Here is a 27690-nt window from a genome sequence, read left to right as displayed (position 1 = left end):
TTCTTGATGTAGGTTTAATCAAGGCCCACAAAATGGACATGTTCCTCTCAATTGATTGCAAATGTTTGCAATTACCCTGAAGGTATTTTCAGCTATCTAATGACTATATTATTAACTGTCTCTCTAGACTGTCTTAAAGCTGTTTATTACTCCTTTGGCCACATTCCAACTTTCACTACTCTCATTTACTTCAATGTGCATCAATAATCATATAATTTATCCAAGCATCTTACTGAACTATTTCCTTTGCATTAGTACGTATTATGTCAAGCTGGTAAAAATAATATGTTCTACTGCTTTGGATTTGTTCATCAGTAAAATGTCCTTAAAAAATATTGATCAATATTACTGTAAAGATAATGCAAATATTGAAACACTGTGATCTAATATTAAGAACACAAGTTCTTATCAATAGAAAATCTCAGCAATGGACCACTATTGCTGGACTATATCACCTCAAAATCTAATATTATATTTTATTATTGCTATTTTCTAAATACACTACAAATGGTAAGGAAATACTCAATAAAGACAAATTTCTTTTCCAGTAAGGGTTCTTCTGAACAAATTTTTAAAAATCAATTGTTGAAAGCCTTATTTTTTCAAGAAACAAGGCATATATAGAATATGCTTTCTTATTCATATGATGGGGAAGTTTGTTCAGCTCAATGATGTATTTTATGTACCCAGCATTATGGCATATTCCTTTTTATCTAAAAGAAAAGTCACAAGATTCTCAATATTAATTTTAAAACACAGCCTTCTGCCATAATTTCAGAAACACCAAGATTGGCTGAATGTAGTACTGAACTCTCCGGCTCCAAATGAGGTCTTCAATGCATTTAGTGATCAAAATGATGAAATGTGCCTAATCTACTCAAATGAGGGTGAGAGATGAGTAGAGGGGGAAAATCTGACTTACAAATAATTAATGATGAATCTTTTCCTACCAAATTCAATATTTTAAAGATGATATTTGAATACAGTGATGAGACTGAGAATTACTGTCTGATACATCCCAGAGAATGCCATTAAATTTAGTTAAATTGCCACTGCAGTTTAGAGAATGGGTAGAATTGTAAGATCGCACTATCTGTGGTAGGGTCTGTGTTATCCTGAGGGGTGTAGGCAACAAGCTCCTTGAGAGCAGGGATTGTGTTTTACTCAACATTGTCTTCCAAGCACCTCTCACAGCGCTTGGGACAGAGTGAGCAGAGACTGGACACCAAAAGGCATCTATTTGGATGCTGACTGTTGGTTTCCAAGGAACAAGACAATGGCATATCTCTGGTTCTAAAGTGAGTTTTGAAATGTGTTTATGCATTATATTCTAATATGACCTGGAACTTTTCCATATAAAGATTAAATTTCATCTTATATTAGTGATTATACTAAGTCATTATTTTATACAATTTAGTAAAGTAAATCATTGAGCTTCAATTGGCAACTACCATGTGATAGACACACGTGTGCACACACACACACATACCTACACACACATGCCCTCGCTAATCTAATCTTAGAAGATATCTAAAAATTAAATATTTCTTTACTTAAAGATCAGAAATATTTTTATGGTGATTGCCAGGGAGAAGGGGGGTGGGGAGGTAGAGGAGGGTCTAGGGGGGATAAATGGTGATGTATGGAGACTTCACTTGGGGTGGTGAACACACAACACAGTGTACAGATGATGTGTTGTAGAATTGTGCACCTGAAACCTATATAAGTTTGTTAACCAGTGTCACCCCAATAAATTCAATAAAAAGGAAATAAAAAGAAATATATATATATTTTTAAAATTTTATAATCACATTTATCTAAACAATGACACCCAGCATTCTGGACTAAGGAAGCAGAGGGATACTAACAATCTTTTATCACATCAATTTTCTGGCCAAATAACTATGTATATAAAACTTACCTTTTGTTCAAAAATAAAAGCTAAAAACTGTCAATGTCTTAAATCAAGAGGATATCAATTACAAGCTCAATTTGAATCATACTATCGTAACAAGTCACTCTCAGACTTAAACTGTTTTTCATTCTGCACACATAGCCTGTCATCCACTTAGATCTTCTGTTCAAAACTTTCAATAGATAAAAACCATTTTTAGAATAAAAGCGGACCGTCTCTGTGTCTCCCCAGGGCCCACATAACCTGAGCCACACTCTGCGCGGAGCTTGCCTCCCTCTGGCCTCCTTAGTAACTGGGCTGCACCCACACTACAATCCTCTAACTTCAAACAGCCCTTTGCTGCCTCGAGGCATTTTCTCCTGGCTGTTGTCTTCACTCCCTATCTCTCTGTGTCTAGGTAATGTCTTCTCCGCCTTTAGATCAGGCTAAGTACCAGTTTTCCAGAGAAATCTTCCCTGAGTATCCTACCCCAAATAGATCCTTCTTTCCACTCTGGCATCATCTCCCAGAGCACCTTCCTGTTTCCTTCGGGCGCTGATGTGATCTGTGCATAGTAGTTTGTTTACTTGTTTATTGTCTGTCTCAGTGTAGAGACGGGTACATTCACTGTTGTTTTCCTGGCATACAACATCGTGTCCCATATTCAATACAATTTTTTGGAACAATTTTTTTTCCTCAAAGTTAAGATATGAAATTGCACTGGTGTATTATTTATGTGAACAGAGACTTTCCTAGAACATAAATGATCTGGAGCTTTATGCTCTGGTCACAGTGTTCTCTGAGCCTCTTTATTTATTTCAGTGTATTTTTTATTTTGTCGTATATTTAGATTCACATTTAAGTGATTCAAACTAAAGAAAAAACAACAACATAAAATTCAGAGTCAAAGATTTGCTAGACATGCATTTTAAAGGCATATTGTTTCTGGGGTGGGGCCCATACTTTTATAATTTTAATAAGATTTCTAAGTGGTTCTGACTCACACCAAAGTTTGGGAATGCCTGCTTGGGTGTGTGCATAGTCCTGTTACATCTGCTAAATTACATCAGATCCAACCCTTTGTTTAATCCACTGCTGAGTATCTTACACCCTTAGGTACTTTCTGACTTGGATATTAATGAGTACATAATACCTTTATTATTCCAGCTCTTTTATCTCTTGTTCTGCTTCAGATGAGACTTTGTTCTTTTAAGCTGTTATGATTCTGACATCTTGGGTTTATAATATAATTAGGAATAAGTGCTATAAGGTAGAATTTATACAGTTATGTATTCTGAAGTGTTTGAGAGTCATCAGATAACTGAATATATATTTGCAGTAATTATTTTAAAATAAAACTAATGAGAAAGCAAAATTCTAAAATTAACTTGTAACTTGCAGGTATAAACTTGTTGTGAGCAAATGTCAATTTCAAAATTCATGGCTATTTTCTTGTTCTAAGGGTTTATATATTGTTTTTAATTGTTAATGTATTGAAAAACACATAAACTAATTATTGCCCTTGAGAGGCAAATCACACACAGTTAGAGATTCTGAGATATATCCATTCACAGTAAGCAACCCACAGTCCCATTTCTTTTGTATCCTTCGCTAATGCTTTTCCCTTTAAACATTGTATGCCATGGGCATGTGCAGAAAACATGTAGTTTATTATATAGGAAAAACAAGTCTGCTATATTAAGATTACATTCTAACAGATACATTTACCAATTATATTTATCAATGTTCAAATCCCTTCTATAAAGAGCCAATATGTTACTAGGAAGAACTCTTTGTAACATTTCAGACATTTAGTGTAATTTGAATATACATCTAGGTATTAATCTGTAAACACTTTATTTAGGCTGGATTTTACTTTCCTTATTTAAATGTGAAATGGACACAACTTTTTTCTGATAATCTTTCAGAATTTGTATTTTTTTGGAATGGTTGTGTAAATATTTTGTTAACATTTGTTTTACATGCGAAGGACACTCCCTATACTCCTCATAAGAAAACTGTCTCCTATCAGATTTGCCAGATTTGAGCTAAGGAGGTGGTTCTCATAAAATAGACAAAAATGTAGCTATTTTATTTGTGGTCTAAGTGACCTGTGACCCTTTCAAGATAACCTCTCAAAACTTTCTTTCTATTTAGATTTTAAATGTCAAGTTTAGTGATATTGTTGCCTTCCTTTAATGTTAGTGATCTTGATTTAGATTCACGGCCATTACTGATATTCATGTTTTCCTGAGGTGATATCACTCCTTTAATGCTGAGGAAAATCAGGAGGGTGCTTTCCTTGTGTCATATTTGCTTTAGGGAACTGAGGATCCCAGCCTGTTTTCTACAGGTGAGATCATTCAGAATGCTCAGTGAAAGGAAAGAAATTTGCTTTAAACATAATAATCTCTTTTTTCATGTAAACACATTAAAATCATACTAAACCTTAAACATATTTGAGTGTTTCAGCAGCTACTCAGTTAGTAGTTTTAGACAGCCTACAATATTGAAGAGTAAACTATTCTGATATAAGTGACATAGTGTTTATCTCCTTTCTGCACTCTAATTCATCCTTTGATGGCATTTTGATGTTCCTAGATATCCGTGGGATACAGGAGTTTTTGGACAGAGTCTCTCAGCAGGGGATGGATGTTGCACTTCAAAAGGTAGAGAACAACATCAATAAGATGATCACCACTCTCTTTGATACCATGAGAATAGAGGAATTGAATCGCTATCGAGACACTCTGAGGCGAGCCATCCTTGTTATGAACCCTGCCACAGCCAAAGCCTTCATCACTGAGGTAAGGAAAACTTGTCAAGGGTGGGGGTAGGGTGTTAAAATGAAATGCATTGGAATAGACCCCGTAAGAAAGTTGAAAACTAAGAGCGGCGAGAAGGAATTAAGTACACACCTGTCCTCACCCGTGATGGAGGTGGCGCAGTGAATCCTGGCTCGCTGCATTTACCCTGCACTGCCCAGTAAATTGCTGAGAATGTTTGCGTTTATATTTATTTAGGCACATAGCCAGGACATTTTAAAGAAATCTTATAGGGGTTTAAAAGTGCTGTTGACCTCATTGAATCTAAGTTCAAGACTGAATTCAAAAGTGCAAATTTCTCTAACTAATCCTTTAATTGTTTTGTAAGTAAAAATTTTACCTCTGAGAAAAGATTTACTTGAATCAGGCTAGTGTCGTCTGGACATAATTACTTATACAAAAACATACAGCAAATTTACTTCTGCTCTGTGAACTCTGTACCAAGACAAATAATTAAAACTGTCTGAAACGGTAAAGTGGTGACCACTATACATTTATGATGCTGCACCCTCAAAGCTCTAATTGTATATGTTCTTTTAGCTAGAAGCTTCAAAACTGTGTCAAAATAAAATTAAGACTTTTAATGATTGGTGTAACATCTCTGTGTTCTAAAAGGCTTACTATTGCCTTACAAAAGATTACTGTTGAGTACTTTTTGCCTTACTTCAAGTTTTTAGTTTCATATAGTGCTAGAACTGGTCACAACATTACATACTTTCACATGGGTTTTATTATTAGTGTTTTTCACTTTGGTGACTTTATTTGAGTAATACTCTTTTCTCACTTCTCTATGATGCTTTCTTGAGCTCCCAAAGTACTGCTATAAAGCCTCCAAATTAAGAATGTGCTAGAAGTTCTATGACGCCCTATAATATAATTGGTGTCAAGGAGCTGAAGCAGAGTATAAATCACTAAGAAGAATAAAACTGTGGGAAAAATATCAATACAGCCATTTTTCTGTTTGTTTTCATAGAGAACTTTGTTATGCAATTTAAAGACAAATATAGAACTTTAAGCTTTTCTATCCAGTCTAGCAAATCGAACAACTAGACTTTTCCACAATAGAAAGAATATTTCCAACTTGATGAGAGTCGGTTCTTTCCTTTAAGAAAACAAAATCTGCTAGAAGATTGAAGGGAAATACACAATGGTATGTAATATAAATTGGAATCTTAACATTATAGTAAATCAGGTTGGAGCTTCTGCTGTCATTTTTGGCTGAAGAGATCAGAGAAGGCTTCATTAAGAAGGCACATTTGCACTGGACTTAGTGTCCTGAGTAGGAATTCACAAAAGATGTGTGGTATGTAACAGATAAATACAAGTCTATCTCAACCACTCTCTGGTCATGTTGTGTTGGTTAATTACTTAACATTTCTGAGCCTAGATTTTGTCATCAGTAAAATGGGAATAATATATTGATTTGAACATTTTAAATTTGTAATATAGATTAATGAGATATTCTCAGATATGCCTTAAAAAAGAGGGGATGGAGTTTTTACTAAGACAGGGAGTCAAGTACATAGAGGTGAGGAAGAGCTTGTCTGGGGGGAAGGGGAAGAGGTCTGTGTTGGACGTGTCCAGTGTGTTATTTAGCCCTGAGATTTTCCTCATGCTCAGGTAAACAGCTATGCAATAAACAGTTGGATACATGATTCAAATGCTGAAGAGAGCTCAGGTCCTAAGACAGATACATATGTATTTAAAGCACTACAGTGTATTCTTGTTTCAGCTCTCATATGGTAAATGTGTCCTTTTTGCAGTCTTTTGGGTGTCTTTTTGCATCTTTTGTGCCTTTTGTTGGTGATTTCACAGTGTAAAGTGGCCTCCAAGTGTAGTGCCCAAGTACCATCCGTCTTCGGGGACACAAGCAGGCTGCAATGCTGCTTACTGAGCAAGTACGTGTGTCAGAAAGATTCATTCAGGCCTCAGTTATAGTGCCGTTGGCGGGAAGCTCAAAGTTAATGACTCAAGATGCTATTATTTGAATGCTTGAATCCCCCCAGAATTCATTTGTTGAAATCCTTTGCTCAATGTGATGGTATCAGGAGGTGGGTCCTTTGTAGGTGTTTAAATCATGAGGGTGGAGCCTTCATAAACAAGATTAGTGCTATTTTAAAGGCTGAAGAGATCCACAGAGCTCCCTAGCCTCACCCCTTCCACCATGTAAAAATGTAGAGAAGTGTGCGGCCAGAGGTGCTGCTGACACCTTGATTTTGGACTTCTAGCCGCCAGAACTGTGATAAATAATTTTTTGTTGTGTTAAACTATGCAATCTGTAGTATTTTATTATAACAACCAGAAAGGATTGAGACACAACTAACTCTTTCTCCCCGCCCCCCCCCCCCCTTTCTATATATAAAACAAAGTGTCTTTAAATAGAAACTTAAATAAAACCAAAGGCTTGCAGGAACCAAACCCGGTACTTTCCCTCGGAGCTATGGTTCAGTATTTACCAATTCAGTATGCATGCAACTGGTAAAGTAAGTTGTCAGCAGGTAAAAGGAGGTAGGTGATTGTTGGGTCCTAAGAGAAGTATTTGTAGAAGTGACTTACCTTAGATTATACGATGGATAGAAGGTCAAGTGACGCTAGAAAGAAACTGATGGATGGAGATAACAGGAAAGACAGAGGAATTAAATGTTATGAGGAGGCCAGAGACAGTCAGGTTCAGTAAGCACCTAAGAGACAAAGAAGAGGGGGACATTTGGGTCAAAAACGGGGAAGAGTGGGACTCCCCCACCTTTAATGCTTCCTATACTTTGTAAGTTGACATGGAAAGTTGTTGAAATATTCAATGGATATAGTAACTTAAAAGTCAAAAGTTTGAGTTTTAAAAAGAAATCCTTCACTTAGCATTGTCATATAATTTCTAAGGGGCAAAATGGGCATATCAATTCTGTTTGTATCTTTTTTTTCTGTCCCTGGAGCAATTATGTGGCATTGAGTTAATTATGCTCTCTTTGAAGTTTTAGAAATTTAATACATTGCATGTCTACAGTGAGTGCTCCATCTCTCATTCAAGAGTTTCAAAGCTTTAAGAAAAATACTGCAGTTTTGTGCAGCTGAGTAAATCAACCTGCTGTGATATTGGTAGAAAATTGTTAACACAGTGTACCTATAAGTGTCCTTGAAATGAATATGGTGAAACAGAAGTGCTCACATGGTTTGATTTAAATATGCATTGGGATGATATTTTGAAAAATAGTGTTTTTTTTAATATAGGAAAAATGTTGTATTGGATTCTATATGTTATACCATTTCCAGAAAGGATACAAAAATCATATATAAATTGGTCACAGACTTTAATTTCAGGTTTGAAATAAGAAAATCAATTATTTAAAAACAGGAGGTTTTATTACTTACATGGTAATGAATATCATTTTCTATTTGCATTTTTTTTTTCAAGTTTTCAGAAAGGAACCCTGCTGTTACATGAAAGTCTTTTATTCTGCAATAAAGAAAAGGGTATTAGTTTTTATTCCTTAAACATACTGTATGAAATAATTTTCATTCCATTGTACTATATCCCATAGAGCTTCTATCTTGTCAAACAACAAAAAGGCAAAATTACTCACCTTGAATACGTAAGCAGCTTGGCCCTGGCCAGTTTGGCTCCGTGGTTAGAGCAACAGCCTAGGGACTGAAAGGTCCCAGGTTCAATTCTGACAAAGGCCAATATGTCTCTTTCACATCAGTGTTTCTCTCTCTCTCTCTCTCTCTCTCTCTCTCTCCTCGTTCCACTCTCTCTGAAAAGCAATGGAAAAAATATCCTCAGGTGAGAATTAAAAAATGCATAGATATGTAAGCAGCTCTACAGAAATAAGCCTTTAGGAAGCTTTAGGAGACAAGCGCTGGTATCTTGTCTCAATGGGTGAAGAGAAATCCCTTGCCATCGAAAGGGTACCCTGATTATTCAAATGACTGTGATTGATATTCAGTAGCTATTTAAATAACTTAATTGTTACCAAAATGAAATTATTTGGAGACATGGAATATACAGTTTTTAATTTGAAGCTAATGTAATGATATTTTAAAAAGAAATCTATGCCCTGGCCAGTTGAGCTCAGTGGTTTGAGCATCGGCCCTAGGACTGAAGGGTCCCAGGTTCGATTCTGGCTAAGGGCAGGTATTTTCTAGAAATTTTCTTTTATCATTTACATTTAAATCTTAAGTTTATCTGAAATCGATTGTTTTATACGGTGGGTATTAGATAAAGAGACACATTTATTTTCCATATGGTGTCTGCTATTCATCTGAACACAGGATCAGTGTTTCTTAAATGGGAAAGAATGTTAAAAGTTTCCACCACCAATGAGTAAAATGGGAGTTAGTAGATTTATAAGTATTGGACCATCTTTTTTCAGTACAGCATCTTGTCCTATATTATACTTTTTTCTCTCTTAGATGAAGCAAGTGATTTTGGAGACAATGAAAGACTATATTGATTATTTCACTGGAATAAGAGTATTTCTATGATCCCATGATAACAGAAGTTAATGGTGCTGGATGCTATAATAAAAGTTGTAACTCTTTCCAGGGACCCAATAGTCATGGATCATCAAGTAGCAGCTAGTAGCCAGTCACTCAAAAATTTAACTGCTTTATATGGATATAGATTTTACAATAGCATGGAATTCTATGAGAAAACAATCATTTTAATTTCACTGCAGTTGAAAAAATCTCTAAGAGACAACATGCATTCCTGACTCAATTGAAGTTTTCTTATGTCGCAGCTATCAATTATTGAACTGCTCTCAAATCCAAATTTTTGCTTTACTTCAGCACTGCGCTGAACTTGAAAGGCAGCCCTGTTACTAGCCAACCCACAGCTTGGGAAATTATTTTTGCAAATGAGAATGTCTCAAATTTATTTTACTTTCCACTTGATCAGTATCATGAATGACAGCTCCAGCTTCTGGTAATGAGGCGTGAAAGACCATCAGGCTTTGCTTTTCTGGTTGGAGCTCTGTTGAGGCCTCAGAAAGTTCTCCTGAAGAGGGGTATGAGGCAGAGAACTAGGCTCCAGTGAGTCCAGTTCCAAAGAGTCCTCTAGGTTCTAATGAGTCCAAACTTCCAAATAAGACCGATTCAACTCACGTCTCTCCTCTGACCACTGATTTGGAATACTGATATTGTTGGACGGTTTGCTTCTGACTAATTCTAATAGTCTAAAGTTCATCTAACAGTTTTTGCCTTTGCAGCATCTAATTTGCTAGTTTTTCTTTTCGATTAGGTTTTTGAATGAGTTCAACATTTTCATTCTGTTCAATTTATTAAAACAAAGTTAAACAAGAAAATACCCAAACATAAGTGAGGATTGTATTCTTATTTGAACTATAAAATCACAATTGCTTTAACCTTCAAGGCAAGAGAATTGAAGTCCTGGAATTCATTATTCATTTATTCATTCATTCAGACAGCATGTTTAAAGTTATTCTATGCAAGGCAATGCGGAAAGTGTTACTGGGAATACAATCATGAATGATACATAGTTTTAACTCCCAAGGAACATTCAGACGAATAAGGAAAAGTTGTAAACATAAAACAGGAAATAATAAAACCAGAAGAAAGGAAACAGTTAAGTTACTCTTCTCAACTCCCAAAGGGGAATTGAAAATAAAGAAAACAAAGTTGCTATCTAAAATTTAATCAAATAGAGTGGGTAGATAACGTGTAAGATTACCCATATCTAGAAGTAAACCAACATTTTATTTCTTATGGGGTAACAGAGAAGTCTTGGCTCCCTCAAAAATTCATTTCTATAACTTGCTATAGTCCTATCAAACAAGTCTAGAATATGAATGAATCCAAGAGTGATAAAATTTACAGTGTTTTTCTCTGCATTAAGTTATATGGACAAAACAAAAACTGAGGGATTAATTACAATAGACCTAATGATAAAGTTGAAGATTAGAATTTGTCAGTGTTTGTCTATTATATAGCCTTCGAAGAGAAAGACAGACACCAGGCGTGGACACAAGGACATGCCAACGTAGAAAAGCGTTCTCTTTAGTATGCCAGACACAGTTTATCAGGCCTTACCATGGTCTTTGTGAAATAATTTTCTAAATTATGCACCTCCTTCTCTCTGCTCCCATTCTTAACATCACCTTTTGAGGCCAGGAGAATGGTGATCCCTGTATTTTAAGCACTAGGGAAGACTGTTTGCTGCAAATAAATTAGTTAGCAATTTAATTAATATGCCAGTTTCTAGTAAATTTGGTTAGTATGTAAATGGCAAATACATCCTATAAGTACAATTATTTTCCATTTCCAGACTGAAACGTAGATCACTGCACTCTGCCCTGCTGTTCTAGCAGACATGGCAAATAGATCTTAGTTAGCACTGGAGTCTCATTCTATTTGCCAGCCTGACTTACTGTGATTCAGTATCTCAGACTTAATCAATCCCTTAAATACTTACTGACAAAATCAATATTTTATATTTGTAGAGGACCAGGTTTTCAGACAGAGTCACCCCATGAAGTTTTGTTGAAAAGTTAGCTGATGCCCTTATATGATAATTCTACCCATACTTATTCTCAGTATAATGCATATAATAGGAAGAAAATAAACTGTTTAGATAAAGAAAATTAAGAAGGTTCATTTGATTTCCCTAGTAAACCCTATTTTAATAGAGTGCACAACACTGTAGCATAAGAAGAATAAAAAGTTAAATTTACATACATCCACCCAACACTAAAACTATATGATCATATGGGTCCATGCATTTCAAATACTAATTACTTTAAAAATATTTGCTTGATGAGACATTTATGTCAATGCTTAAGTATGTCAACCCATACTTAAGATTTGGATTTAAGGAAATATCATACAAAGGCACCCATCTATGAACGAAGGGGAGCATGAATAGAGATATTGATCTGGAAACTCTAAAGGAGCAGGATGGGACAGGAGACACAGGTTATCCCAAGTAAAATTTTGAGATGCAGAGTCAGGAAGTTAAGGTGGTACCAGGCTGGTAAGTGAAAACTTTGAAAGTCAAACCTAAAGAAGTATACAGATGACTATGGCAGCATGAACAAAGAATTTGGATTCCGTTTTTGCCTAACTAGCCAACCCACTTAAAATCATTCAGCTCTATTTTCCTCATCTATAAAATGGAGCAATTCCTGATCATGGAGTTATATGAAGACGATATTTGGTAAGTATATACAATGTATAGAATAATGTTCACACCTAGTAACAATTTAAAAGTATCAGTTGTACATTTCTTTAGAACCGTAGAGTAGGCTAAAAAAGAAAATGAAAATGATATTTGAATCAATGGTCTTGGGAATCGGCTGGGTGAACGCGATGATGTTGAGCTGGATCCTGTTTCAAGTCTGGATTTCAAGGATGTTAACGTTTTGAAATCAGAAACATAAGAGGGCGAACAGGTTTTGAGATGACACAATAAATGCAATTTCAGTCATAAACCTGATGTTATTCTAGAACATCTAGATTGATACATGAATCAGATTGGTGGAAAGAAGGACTGGAACCCAGCAGCCCTAAGGAAAAGCTGTTGTGTTTGTCAATGAGATGATCACTGGTGACCTTTGAACAACATTTTTATTAAAATAGTGTGAAGGAAAAAAGATTGTAAGGAGATAAATAATAAAGAGGCTTTCAAATAAGCGATTAAGAGTAGGCAGCTCTTTCCAATTTAGAAGCAAAAATAGGGGTCAAATAGCACTGTATCTTGGGAAGAAACTTCCTTCAAGGAAGATATTTCCTAAGTACGGAGATCAGATGGAAAGGGAGAAATGGGAGGTGCAAGGTACAGAAAAAAGTCAATATAGAATCATTGAAATGAAGTAAGATCAGTTTTATAAGTAGGTTACATTTGAATGGGAGAGAAGCAGAGGAAATAAGGAAAGATAAAAATACAGAGAATTTTGACGGTACCTGGAGGGCTCAGTTGTACTTTGATGGGCTGCACTTAGAGCAGAATCAGTGGATTCTCATTCATTTGTTCCCTGTAAGTGCTTAGCAAACTGTATGGAGAAGCAGGGAAAAAAATGAAGTAAAAAACAAGGTCTCACCCAAGGAGGGGGATTAGCTTAAAGTGCAACTATAGAAGGACCAGGCTGCTCTGGGGACTGTAATGCAGACGACACAAGACATGCTGGGAAGCAACTGATTTCCAGCAAGAAACCTACTTCTTAATGTGAGTTAGTTACCAGCTCTAAGGGGAAAAAAATAGAAAACTTTTCTTATATTTTGTTTGTATCTACATAATAGGTCTAGACTAGAGTTTCTTAAAAAGTGTATTAACTGGATTAATACTTTAGTGATAAACAAAAATGTTTATCAGCAAAATTTCTCAGTCTTGGCACTATTGACAGTTGGGACCCGATAATTCCTTGTTGTGGGGAGCTTTCTTGTGCATCGTGGTATGTTCAGCAGAATCTCTGCCTCTACATATTAGACACCAGTATCAATAAAAATTTTAAAAAGTACCAGATATTGCCAAGTTTTCCCATCAGTTATGGTGGATTAAAATCATCCCTGGTTGATAATCACTGATCTACAACTGTTCAATGCATAAAACACTAAAATTGTTTCTCATGGAAATTTTATTGCTGGCGTTGACATTTCACCTTTCCCCAAATATTAGCTTGTCAAGATTTATCGGACTGTTTTCAAGCATCTGACACTATGCTAATCACTCTGCAAGTTACCTTGTATACTCCTGAAAACTCCAGTGAGATGGGTAGAGTAGTATCTTCATTCTACAGATAAAAAATTAGAACGATGTACATGCACTTATCCAGATTTTTGTCCTAGATTAAATAGATTATTTGCAATTTTGTGTTTTTGTTAACTTACTCGTTATTTTCCAAGGCTTTTTTTTTTACTATTTTCTAACAGTGTTCATCATGAATTCTTTATTTGGGAGAGTATAATTGATTTCCAGTTAATACTTACCTCTCTAGTCTTTAACTGGTAATATATGTATGGTCTTTGAACATGCCACCTGGGCCAAATCAGTCCGCCTGCGATGTTTAGCACAAAATAAAAGAAAAGGCAAAAAAATCAATTAATCATGTAAATAAACTGATAAGGCATAGCTAATTGGCGACAATATAAATATCTGAGTTGATTCTGAACATTGTAAAGTAGTTTCCATAGGCAACAACTAACATCTGTTGAGTTTTTCTTATGTGCCAGACATATTAACATGTTAAATCCTCACACCAAGTCTATGAGGTAAGTGCAGTATTTAGCCCCACTTTACAAAAAAGAAAGATGAAACACAAAGGGGCTGTGAAATGAGTGCCAGGTCACACAGCAAGTAATAACAAAGTGAAGTGTAGACAATACTAAACATGTGCACTACACTATATATTACCTCACCAGATATGCAATAAATGTGAAAAAAAATAATCCTAACTTTTTATACATGACTAAGAAGTAGTTTGTATGACTAACTCCCATTAAATCATTTTAATATGTTTTTATTGATTTGAGAAGGAGAGAGAGAGAAACATCTATGAGAAAGAGAAAAATTGATTGGCCGTACCCTGCATGACCCGTACTGGGGATCAAGCCCACAACCCAGGCTTGTGCCCTAACCAGGAATTGAACTGGTGACCTCTTTGGTGCATGTGATGAGGCTCAACCAACTGAACCACTGTGGCGGGGTCAATTAAGTCACTTTTAAGGAGAGTGCCCTGCCGTGAGCTAGTGGAAAGGTCCTGGAGGTCATTATGGTTGGTTAGGGTGGTGAGGCCATCTGTGTTTGGTAATTTGTGTTTACCAAAGTTAGCTTCCAACCCAACCAGAGAGATTTTGGAGATGGAGCCTTTGTCTTCCTTGATTATTACATTTCAAAGGGATGTCTCCCAGGCCTTGAGAAAGACATTCCTAGGTTGAAAAACTGGGCAGAGGTTGGGAGAACATTTACATCTCAAAGGGGCAGAGAAAGAATTTTACCATTACAAGAGCTCTAAAGTCAGTGCTAAGAAAAGGGAAGTCAAAGACCTAGAGCCTTAAACCTATTTAAACCGTAGATCCCATGCCAGAACCTTACTCATAACTTCTGGGATGGAGCATAGGCATTGGTATTTTAAAAAACATCCTCAGGTGACTGATGGTAAGATGCAGACAAGTTTAAGAACCACTGCTCTAGACTACTGCTTCTCAAGCTTTAATGTGCATACTAATCTACTGGAGATCTTGCTAAAATGCAAATTGATTCTGTAGGTATGAACCTGAGATTTTGTATTTCTGTCTGGCTCCCAGGTAACATTGGACAGAGCATATATAGAGTATTTCCATCATCACAGAAAGTTGTATTGGCTAGCTCTGCTATAGACCTTGAATTTATATCTAAAAAAAACCTTTATTCAAAATTCAGAATTGCTGCCATTAAGAGAGTGCAGAAATTTGGTAACAAATGTTACCTAATAATATAAATAACTGTTCAGCATAAGTAACTGAGGAGTTTAACATTTAATACATATATATAAACTGTAACAGGCATTTCTCAGCACCCCCCCCCTCCCCCAGACTGAGGCCCATTAGTTGTGGAAAAAGTAATAATAAAAGTTATTTTCTGACAATCCCCACTAGCTAAAGTGTTGGAACACTGGTTCTCTCTATACTGAATGCAGGACCCCTAGGGTCTTTGAAAACCTACCATTTCCTTTTGTTCAGGTGAAAATGGGTCCTTGCCATGTTGCAAGTACAGAATTTCAAAGGGCGCGGAAGTGGGAGAAGTTGAAGTGCAGTGGTAGATTCTTTGCGGTGAAAAGAATTCACATGCCCTCGGGGATGTAGAGAGTGGGCAGGGTCTAGTAGCAACTGCTCCGAGATCCTTGATAATCCCCCGTGTATTTTCTTGGTTTTCAGGAACAAGCCTGCCAGTTATTCAAACTATCCCGCCTCCCTCCTTGGTTTCCCTGGGTGTGTGCTGGGCCTTCTCCCTGACCAGCCCCTTTCTTGGATCTTGGACCTCTCTTGGATGCCCTTACCCTAGCTGACCCACTTCCCAGACTTTCCCGGCTACACTCCTCCTTTTTACGTTGCCACCGTGGCTCCTACTGCGCATACCCCATAGTTTTGCCTCCTCATGTGGTTTCTACTGTATATGCACTTCCTGCTTGCTTAGGAATTAACTTTTGTTTGTTTGTCAGAGGATGTGGCTGTCCCGTAGGGAGCCTGTGGCTGTCCCCTGGGGAGTCTGTGGCTGTCCCCTAGGGAGTCTGGGGCTGTCCCCTAGGGAGTCTGTGAATGCTACAGCTTCCTAGTTAATCAGATTTAATGTCTGATTCAGCTCCCTAGTAAATCAGGCTTTAATGTCTGATTCCATTTGGTCCCTTCCTTTATTAATAACTAACTAGCTACCTATGCTAACACTCTCACTGTTCTACAAGGATTCTGGTATCAGTGTTTGTATGTTGATGACCTACTTGTTTCAAATGTAACTTGGAGACTGTTGCTACTATCAGGAAAATTCACAAATCACTCTCGTGCCAGGCTATTGCTGATATCATTGTCCAGGGCCTGCTTGACATAGCCAAATGTCTCTTCCCGCCCACCAGAATTCCCAGACATCTCGACACTAAACCTTACTCCCCCAAGCACTGAGCCCACAGTTGAGTCAAAAGTAGTAGTATATTTTGTCCCCTTAGTTTGATGGAAAAACTCTGGGGATCTGGTATTTATTTTACTTATTTTTTATTGCAGCTCCTTCTCTGTGGTATGTAACACTCAGATCCATGGAGCATAGCAGAGTGTCCTTTAGAGCAATGCCTTCAATTAGACCCAAAGGTTGGAAACACCAAATTAGTGGTGCTGCATTTCATATAATGCTCAGTGAGATTGAAGGTTGGACCATATTCCCCAGAAGATGAGTATGCCTAACTTGGGCATCTAGCTGTCAGCCCCCGAATGTCCAGGTTTGTTCCCTTTTAATTAAACAGCTTAAGCAAATAAATTGTTGTGTTTCCACCTTGCCAGCCTTTCAGATATAAAATTGCATAGCTAAGATAGCAAATCTAAGCCATGCTAGAGACCCCAGCACAAAATAAAATTGCTCCTTAAAATGTTAATATACTCTGAACACAACCACCACTTTATATATACCCTGAAAGAGAAGCATTTCAACAATAATAGGAGAAACAAAGAATAAACAGAAAAGTGGCCCTTTAAATTTCCCTACAGGCTATTTCAGGGTTTTTTTGTAGCTTTGATTAATGGGCACATATTTGTCAGTTACCATCATTCACATTATTATTGTTCTTATTTGCTAGATTTTAGGTTTCATGGGGTCAGGTTCTTTATTTATTCAACTTTAAATCCTATAATATATACAACTTAATAAATTGCATATAGCAGGCTCTAAATAAGTGGTAAATTTTTTGAAGTGAAATTTCCCCCAAAGATTGATAATTTTAGCTACGTACTTGGTTTTGGGGTTTTAGACATTTTATAATGGGTTTAAATAAGAACCAAGTCACTTATACCAAGATGAACAAAACTTTCTTTTCTTATCTAATTGCATCCCTTCCCTCTTTCAACTCTATCTGAGAGTATTATTAGCCTCATATTGAATTCAACCTTCAAATCACAAATTCTAGCTAAGCAATAATTTCTTGAAACATAACTGAAAGGAAGGGTTTCTCCTTGGCAGTGACCGCTCCTGTGCTCAGACTGACTACTCTTGGTTATTCTGTGTAGAGTACTAGAATTTCCACGGAGAGATTAAATGAAACAACATTTTAAAAATCCAGTCTAATCCCTTAATATTTTTCAGTTTTAAAAATAACTTCTAAAAACATGAGCATATTTATTCATTGATGTTTAATGTTGTTGTTTTAATTATGGAGATTGAGAACTAGCCTGGCTCAAAATTAGGATAGATATAAGATTAGAGACATCCAGTTCTCACGTCTAAACAAGTAATCCTTGTTTTGTTCTGTACGGAAAGGAAAAAAGTATTTTCCTTTATCCACCTAAGTTCAATAATTAGGGCCTCTGAGTTCAAACTGGTAAAAGAGAGATTAACAGAAAGAGAAGGGGGAAAAAGGCTTACTTACAAACTGCAGAGGAAGAAAAAATAATCATTTTCTTTTATTATTGTAGGTTCTACCTACAAGCACCCAGTTAAAAAAAAAAAAAAGGCAGGTTAACAAGAGAAAAACAAAACAGAAAAACAAAACAGAAGTTTATTAATATGTATACCTCATATGTAGAAATGCAGGGAGAAATGCAGGGATGACTAAAAAATTTGGCTAGAACTGGTGCTTAAATACCATCTTCACCTAAAACAGGGGAACCGGGGAGAGGAAATGGGGGGCGCTGGTTATGGGAAGGTGACAAGGAAAGCCCAGGGAACAAATGTGTTTGTTATGCAGATTTAAGTTGGGACCTTCTCCCAGGAGAAGCCTCCCTCGGGATGTAGAGCCGTCCTTCCCTTCTCGGTACAGAGCCTTGACTCAAGGAGCATGTCAGGGCCCATGTCCCTAACATCACGACACAGTGGAAAGGAAGCTAGCAAAGGAAACTGGGTTTGGGGCTCTGGGAGGGGAAGTATTAGGAGGTGACCAGACAAGTCAGGTAAATCCGGATTGTTTGTTAAGGTCACTTTGGCAGGTTCAAGTCAGGGCCTTCTCCGTTGGTAAGAATTGTTAGGTGTCACCCTCAGCTTCCTGGTACAGGAGACAGGGGCACCTTTGCCAATGCAATTTTTAATTTTTTTTATAAATGTAAATTTTCTTTACAAAAAGGAAGTGTATGCTCCCTTTTTAGAGCTTTTTCTACATCTGCTATTTCTCAATCGCCTTCAACTCAAAATCATCCTGATGCCGAGCGGCGTATTGGGGGTGGCTGTTCTGTTGCTCTTAGCTCTCTCCTTGGTGCGCAGCTGGGGCTGCCGTCGAGGAATGCCAGCTGTGTGCTTGGGCAGGGCCCCCGAGGATGGCATTTTCCTGTGCTGTTATATTGGGTACCTAATTCCAGGCATGTGTTTTTCAGTTATTTATAACCTACTCATTCTGTAAGCGAACAAACAAACATAAACCACTAAGCCTGACTGGAATCCGAACCTGCAACGCAATGGTAAGTTGTAATTTAAAGATCAGGAGTAAGGAAAGTGCGGCCGGACTAAAGGGGCCTGTTTGCCCGCGCGCATCACCGCCCAATAAGGGCCTAACAGGCTCAGCAGCAAAGGAAGTAAGGGTTTATTTTTAGCGAGTGGCCCGCTCCTGGAGACGCAGGTGAGCGAGTGCTAGAGACCTGGCTCCCAGATGGCTTCTAGGGGATGAGCTCTACAGGGGAAAAGTCGTTAATCATGGTAACGAAGAGAGTTGGGGTCACCGGCAGGGCCGTGACCTCTACTGATCGGTCGGCGCTAGGGCTGTGCATCTGGTCCTGATGTCAAGCGATGGTGCTGCTTGATCTGGCTTCACTGCTTTTCTGAGCCTGGAGCTGAAATACCACTGAAGCCTGAATGTTAACTCTAGTTTGACTGAAACTCTGTCTCTCTTCACTGGTCCCGAGGCTTTGTTCCTAAGATTATTTGATGCTGATCAGAACCTGATTGTCCTGAGGGCTTAATGATTAAAGGAATGGCTCTGCAGGGAAGGAGGTGCGTCTGGGTGCTGGATGAGGCCAGTTTGAATCAAAAGAAAAGAAAGGAGGGAAGGGCATACTAAAGAAATGAAGTTTCTGTGGGTTTACAAACGGATAAATTAGAATAGAAGGTTAAAGTTTAGGAGGGAAGTTATATCAAAATTAGGTCATGATGTTGCATTATTTCTTCCCCCCAAAATAGGAAACTCCCTGAGATCAGGGACTATTATAAATGTCATATTCTTATCAGTATTTGATGCAGCACCTATATACACTGATGCTCAATAAATACTTGGTGGATTGTTTTATTTCATTTATTTGTGCAGAAAGTAGAGCAGAAAAAGATGGTTGCCTTACATGTCATGAAAACACTTTCTTTTTTATTGAGGAGAGCTTGCCCGAATGAGAACCTTGACATAATCCTAAACAGCTAGGAAACTGAACCACTCTCAGATCGCTTCACACCTCATGACTGATTTTAAACACCTGAGGAATAAACCGTCGAAAATACTTTATGGTCTCAACAGTTAAGTTTGGGCACATTTTCACAGCTGTCAGCATGGACACTAATTTCCAAATTTTAACTTGAGCTGCTAGGGTTGAAATTGCTTAACTGATATCTCTTTAGAAGAAATGAACTTCAATCTGACATGAATTCACTAAATATTATTACATCTTAAGTCCCTTAAAACAGAAAAGATGAAAGGCTAAAAGGTAACTAATTGGCAAAGTAATTTCATACCAAGAAGGCATCTCTTGATTAGCAGCTCTGTGGGCAGAGGGAGGGTTGGGGGGTATGGAAATTTGGCTAAGAATTCACACAGAAAAGTGCTCAATATGCTTGGAAATAGCTCAATCAGTACTCAGCCTGCTGTGAAAGCGTTCAACTGGTGCTCAACTTCCAGCATATTTAAATGAGTTGAAAGCTTACTTTTTAAAAGTGCTCAATTGGGAGTGCTCAGGTTGTGGTGCCTATTAGTTGAATGCTAATTAACTTTTCCTTTTCCTATGGTTCACTTCTCAATTAAGCCGACAGTTTTGCTGTTCATGTTTCCAGGTAGAACTGGACTTTCCAAGAGACCTTGAGAGTCCTGTACTTCATTTGGAGGCAGCAAATATTCTACCAACCATTCCCAGGGCTTTCTTTTCTTTGGTTCATTTTCTCTCTCTCTCTCTCTCTCTCTCTCTTCTTTCTCTCTCATTCCTGTTTTCACATTAGCCTCACTATTTTTGAGCTTTATTGTCTTGTTTAAACCTATTTTGAGAAGACTAAAATAGCAGAGCAGGCCTGGTTGTTTGATCTGGTATTTCTTTAATTCGTGATACAAGGGTTTGTTTTTCCCAAGTGCCTTTTCAATCATTTTTATAACATTGCTCCTCAGAGATGGTTTTGAGCTTTATTTTGAGCCTAAGAAACTGTATAGCTTGGTGTTATGTTCCATAATGTTCACTTTTACCATTGTTTAACTCGTTAGTATCTCACTTTTTAAGTAGGGAAGATGAGTCCTATAATGTGCTACAGATAGATAACTCCGTTAACTAATTTATTTAAGATCAAATTTGAACTATATAATTTGAAAACTCACTTTGGGAAGATATACCATGCCTTTTAATTATCTACTGTTGCTGTAGAATGAGATGAATATTTTAATGGAATTTTGTTTTCTGTAACAACTTCAAGTTCTCATAAGAACATGCATTGATGTGTGTGCATTTTTAAACATGCTCAAGTGATGTCATGTATTCCTTTTACAAATACTTCATTATGCATTAAAAATAAAGCATATGCATTTATGTGGCCCATGGCTGCTCACCTAGGTCTGTTGTTCAGTGTGTTTTAAATTACATGGGCTAAAACTTGGCAGTTGTAACCTATTTCCCTTGATTACCAATACAAAGTCTATACCAGCTGAAGAAAGTCTTTGAGAATATTCTCCTTTAAATGGATAAAAAGTCAAGCCAAATCTTTATCAATTGAAATATGAAGTGTCAAAGTCATTATTTCAGTTTAATTCTTGGTCTTCTATAATGGTGTGGCAAGTTGTTTTTCAAACAAAGATTAAGGAATGTTTAGATTAAAAGAAAGATAAGATTCTGTGGACTTCACATGATGACTGAAGGATAATACATAGTCTTCATTTTAAGATGAGTAAAATAACATTTATTAGCATATAATGCAGTACTAATGCATTAGCTTCATAACTCATCCCCCTAGTGTATTAATATCATTAGATAGGCCTTGGATTTTTGTGGAGATGTATATCTGGGCTTCGTAGGCAGCAGTGATTAAAAATGTGGATCATCTAACTCCCCCATTCTGATTTGGGTTCTCCAAGCAACCTTCTGATCGTAATTGGCTTCCATATTGTTCCATGGCAGAGAAAGAAAGTCATATTCCAGTATATGTGAAAGAGATATGAATCTCACTGGAATTTATTAAATTTACATCAGGGCTTTCTATCATAATCTGAATTTTGCTAGCGTGAATCTGCACTACCTTTTGGGATAATGCATAATATTCTTGTAATAGCAGCTTTCTCAGACAGCAGTGCTAATAAATGGCTTGACCTTGGATGGCAGTGAATTCATTAAGGTAATGACTATTGCACCTTGAAGCCTCCTTTGTTTGAGACAACTTGATAGGTATCAAAATCATGTTTTAAAATTCTTTTTCTCTTTGAATTTCTATTTAATTTATGTGATGTTTTCATAGTAATGCTATGCTCAGTTTTGTAAGCCCAATGAACAGTATTTTCCTAAATGTATGCTGATATTCAAAACTACGAAATTAAAGGCATTTCAATCAAAATTAAAATTTGATATTTTTAGCAACCTGAGGTAGCTTATATTGGTAATAATCAATTAGAAATATATTTTTTATAGAATAAAACGAAAGAAGTTGGGTCACAGAGGTTTCTCCACAAATTCTACCCAGTGGCTATAAGAGGCAGTATCGTGTTATTGCTTTGCTCTAAAATGAAGATAGGAATGTATGCCCCATTGCCCCTCACTGTTTGGCATATTGAAACTTGTCTATTAAATTACCCTGTACAGAGTTTCACCATGTTCTTTCTCTGAAAATAAGAGCTAATTCAGCTTCCTTATCTTTATGATAAAAAAAAATAACACCTAGAATTGGAGTTTACCATGCAATCCTACATTTAAGTGATGTATTTATTTTAATAAACCAAGAAGGTATTTAGGTGGTTCGCATCAATTTTAAACAATTATCTTTTTTGTATTTACTTAACCTAGTTAGATACTGATGTGCAAACAGATTTGATTCAACAACACATTAGTAAGAATGTTCAGTGAAGTCTTAAAACAACTGCTTTTAATAATCTCAAACAATAGGAGGCTGGAGGTTCAGCCTCCTGTGAGGTGTGTGTTGCTTTTTTGCAATCAGCACTGACATTTTTAGATATTTCCACTAGAAGGAGTTCTATTTTGAAAACATTTATTAGGGAGCAGCTGAATGCATGTCCTCCATTCAGCACTACTTATTTTTGTTGTTGTTTTAGTTGTTGGTGGCCAAAATTAAGAATTGATTGAGAAAGCATCAGCGTATATCATTTAATTGCTCATACAAGATACTATTTTTTCACTTTTTAATATTATCTTTTCCAAAGTAAGATTTTGTAATATCTTATTAATATGCAAATGATTGTTATAACTGGGGTTTTTTCCCCCTACTGTATGATCTGCTTTCCAATTGAAAATTAATAAAGGCTCTCAATTGGTCCTAAACTTTTCATTAATATGAGCAGATGTTGCTATTGTTTGTTTGGCTGGAACATGTACTTTGAAAGAGATTATCTGAATTTGAAAATAAACTAAGCCTTAGTCCTGTTTTTGTATATTAGTATCAGCAAAATATTTTGTTTTGTTTTGATTTCAGTGGTAAACCAATGGTAGTTATCTGATCATTTTTTAGAATGTGCATTTCAGAGAGAAGTCATGCTTGGTTTTTGGTTTTCCTTTATTTTATTTTTTTATACTCACCTGAGAATATGTTTATTGATTTTTTATAGAGAGACGAATTGAGAGAAAGAGAGAAAGAAACATTGATGTGAGAAAGAAACATTGATTGGTTGCCTCCTGCATGCACCTTGACTGGGGATCAAGCCCACAACCTAGGTCTGTGCCCTGATAGGGAATCGAACCCACAACCTTTTGGTGTATAGGATGACATTCCAACAAACTGAACCCCCTGCCAAGGCTTTGGTTTTATTTTTGTATCAATGTCCAGTCAACAACAACTATAAAACACTTGTTATACATTGTCAAATGACAATGTATCTGTAATAGTGCTTTCTATAAACTATGCGATATGATAAAATATCGGTCATTTTATCCATTTTTGTAAAGTTCAGCAAACATACAGGGTGGGCAAAAGTAGGTTTACAGTTGAACGTTAGAAAGTAACACAATAATTAAAAAATAATAATACAAAGACAAGCTCTGTGTTTTGAGTATTCACAACCATACACCTACTTTTACCCCACCCTTTATAATGCAAATTATGTGCCACTGTTCAAACTAATTACAAGTTCTTTTAAACATCATAATACCCTTATAGGATAGGTACTATTATCATCCCATTTTATAGATGAAGAAGCTAAGACGCAGGAAGATATATAGCCTTTCCAAGGTCACACTGTAGATTGTAACCCAGGCATCCTGCTTCACAGGGTGTGCTTGTAACTGTTACACTAGGCTGTATTAAAAATTCCCAGTGTTTCCATTATTTCATGTGAATTTTAGTCTCAGGATGTTTGTGACTAAGTCCTTGCCTTAATAGTAAGACAGTTGACTTTCCAATAGTGGTGTTGGTAATCTTTGACTAAAAGCGTAGTCTAAGTTTCTGAGGGACATACCTACAAAAGAAAGGGAGGAGTGAAAGAGAGGCTCACAAGTTAGCTAAGGTCACCCCAGTCCTGAAGATCAATGGGATGAAAATATTGTATCATCCCATTTATTTCATTTAGTGCTTTTTTTCAGTGCTGATACTCTTTTTTAAAATTTTCTTTTATTGTTGACAGTATTACAGATGTCCCTCTTCCACTTAGTCTTAAAGCTTAAAACTCTTTTTTTTTTTTGTAATATATCTTTACTGATTTCAGAGAGAGGAAAGGAGAGGGAGAGAGAGAGATAGCAACATCAATGATGAGAGAGTCATTGATCAAGCCCGCAGCCTGGGCATGTGCCCTGACCGGGAATCGAACCCCGATCGCCTGGATCCTAGGTTGATGCTCAACTGCTGAGCCACGCCCGGCCGGGCAAAGCTTAAAAATTTTTAAAAATATTTTTCATTGATATTTAGAGAGAATAGGGGAGAGGAAGAGAGAGAGATCAATGTGAGTGTGAGAGCAAAACATCAGTCAGCTGCCTCCTGCACGCCCCTTACTGGGGATCGAGTCAACAACCAGGCATGGGCCCTGACCAGGGATCGAACTGGCAACCTTTCTTTGCATGGATGATGCCCAACCAACGAGTCCAGCAACAGCAACCTTAGAACCTTTAATGAAAAAGAATCATTAAAAAATCTTAACATATGCTGTAAATACTGATTGCAATATTCTTGTTTATATCTTACACATGGTGGAATTAGTCATTTGCCTGGATTGTGCATAAAAGTTATATACCCTTTATAAATTCAAGAAAATGAAATTCTGAAGGAGAAGGGTAAAAGAATCTACTGTGGAGACAAATTTACCTCTTTAAAGATACCTTATTATTCTAGAAATAACAATAATACTAAGTGAATAGGACTTTATTAAATTTGTAAGGTGATTTCTTCAACTGACCAAGATATCTGGGAGGTTAAATAGGGACCAGTGATTTACAGGGTATAGAATACTATATGAATTTTATAGGCCAAGTAGCTTCTTTATCACATCACTCAAAATATAAAACCCTTCCCAGCCGGGTGTGGCTCAGTGGTTGAGCTTTGACTTAGGATCTAGGAGATCGTGGTTCTATTCCCAGTCAGGGCACATGCCTGGCTTGTAGGCTTGATCCCTGGTCAGGAGCATGCAGGAGGCAGCCGATCAATGAGGACTCTCCCATCATTGATGTTTCTATCTCTCTCTCCCTCTCCCTTCCTCTCTGGAATCAATAAAGTTATATTTTAAAAAAAGTTTAAAAAAAAATACAAAACTCTTATTTTTCTTTGATAATTGAAGGACAAGATGCCTCTTCTATTGGGTAGTTTATAAACTAAGGCTGTTGATTATGGCACAGACAAAAATTTATGAAAAGGTAAGTATATACAGGAAAAATAAAATGCTGATTTTTTAAAATCTTGAATTATATGTCAGTCATTTCAAATTCTAAATCATGAAAGTTGACTTAAAATGTTACCATTGCAGCTAGTTTGATATTTGGCAGTCATGCTAAATCCTTCTCAAGTTTCAGTAAGGAATCAACATTTTGAAGTTTGCTTATCTGAGGCATATGGTTATAATAAAACATCAGCCTGAGTTTATTTGCCCCTTGAACTACTGGGGAAAATAGTAAGTGCAAGATAAAATAAATTTTTGAATTATTTAAAGATTTTTATAGGCATTATGATGATTACTATGACGCCTTGCCCTTGAGAAATTTGCATTTTACATTAAGCAAACTGCCAATTTATACTACTATTGCTTGAGGTGACACAAATATATTATAGGCACCTTATCCTTTAGGCCCAGAAGGAACCTGCAAAACTGCTCTGTCAGTATCATTCAGGCAAGTGACAAATAATGTCAAATTTACTTAGTGAACAAATAAACAGAGAAAAAAGGGTTTTATGAAAGAGAAATAGTATATATGAAACTGGGGAAACAACCCACAGGGCCATCTAACCTGCAGCCACAAAAGCCAAACTCATGACACAGGTGCTGGTAAGAAGGAAAGTGATTTATTTAGGTGCTGAGAACCTGAGAAGATGTCAGGCTCATGTCTCAAAAACCATCTTAACATCTCAGTGCAAGCAGAGGTTTTTATAAGGAGGGAGAGGGAAAGTAGAACAAAGAGATCAAGGGAAAGGGGTCACTGGAATTTCTGGAACATGCAGTCCTTGCTTAGGCTCATTCTTTTTGTTCCCATGTTATTTCTCAGTGTGCATCAACCAGACATCTGTGGTTTAACTGCCAATGTTTCTTGTTACTGAGACAGTCTGTGAAACTGTAACTAGAACATGGCCAGAGGTGAACAAACTGGGTTTATCATTTATGAAGATTAACATGGGTAGCTTTATATATATATTCTTTTATAAGCTTACATTATTAGTACATTTTTATTTTAGTTTTATTCTGTGGCTAGTCACACTAATATAATTAGTATAGTATATTCACTCCCCATTATATATGGGTGCACAGTGAGGCTTGGATATGGTTTGAGATGACTGAGAATTGGAATTTAGTCTAAATTACTCTGTTTTGTATATTATCTAACAGATATGAAATATACTTGAAATAAATGAATTTCATTGCTATGAGACAGAAAATATCATGAGGATGTTTTAATTATATCATGTTTAATAACATTTTATCATGAAACCAAAACATGTGGGACCACTGAAAAGTCACTATATTTCATATTTATCTATCCCAAGAGTAGCATTATAAAAATTAGAACCCAAATTCAATGTAGTAATTAGAAAAATAAGTGCTCTTTGTGAAACTATTCACTTATTGTAATCGACATAAAGTTGAGCTTTTTATTTTAAACACAGAAGTCTACCAAGAATTTCTTCTTAATTTCGCATATAAAAGCAGGCATTTCAGCTTTACTTTTGTATCATAATGCATACTCCCAACAGTATTATGGTGAGATACAGAAATTTATGAAAATGATCATATACATATCATTGACTAATATGAGGAATAGGTAGGATAAACTCAAAATTGTAAGAACATTAACAATAATAGCCTTGAAAATTTACAAAAACAGAGATTTATGGCTTTGTAGTCACACTTCCTGAGTTCTACATGCATTTCTGTGACCATGAGCCTATCTGAGCCTCAATTTCTGTACTGACAAAATAGAGTTAATAATAATATCTACCAACATATTAAAATTGTTAACAGGATTAGAGAATTAGATTTATGTAAAACACTTAAAATAGTGTCTGCTACCTAGTAAAAACTCAAATATGTGCTATTCTTGGTTCTCTTCCCTAGTTTTAGTTAAGATTATTATTAACCATGGCTCAAAATACTCTTAAGACATGATAGCCTTTTATGTTGGTGGACTGTTTGTATAGTGTCACAAACACTAGATAATTAAATTAGGTTTTTAGTTCCTCTAAGAATATCCCAAATAAACCTATTCACTAAAACTGAATGTTCTCTCTGAACATGATGTGCTTGAACTTTTATGGACAACGCTTTTATGCAT

At 36.5% G+C, this 27690-nt stretch overlaps 1 protein-coding gene across 2 annotated transcripts in view; it reads left to right on the top strand.

Annotated features, from left to right (window-relative positions):
- The window catches only part of GRID2 (glutamate ionotropic receptor delta type subunit 2), a 1226675-nt gene that overhangs the window by 628070 nt on the left and 570915 nt on the right, over positions 1-27690 (top strand). For both annotated transcript variants that reach the window (XM_087826562.1, XM_087826560.1), the window contains exon 4: positions 4496-4701. In XM_087826562.1, coding sequence (XP_087682688.1) covers positions 4496-4701 — 206 coding nt within the window. The remainder of the gene's footprint in view (positions 1-4495; positions 4702-27690) is intronic.

This window comes from Miniopterus natalensis, chromosome 1 (genome assembly GCF_054644295.1).
Source record: "Miniopterus natalensis isolate mMinNat1 chromosome 1, mMinNat1.hap1, whole genome shotgun sequence".
NCBI classification, from domain to species: domain Eukaryota; kingdom Metazoa; phylum Chordata; class Mammalia; order Chiroptera; family Miniopteridae; genus Miniopterus; species Miniopterus natalensis.
The sequence above is the reverse complement of the archived record's forward strand: the minus strand, read 5'-3'. Positions and strand labels throughout refer to the sequence as shown.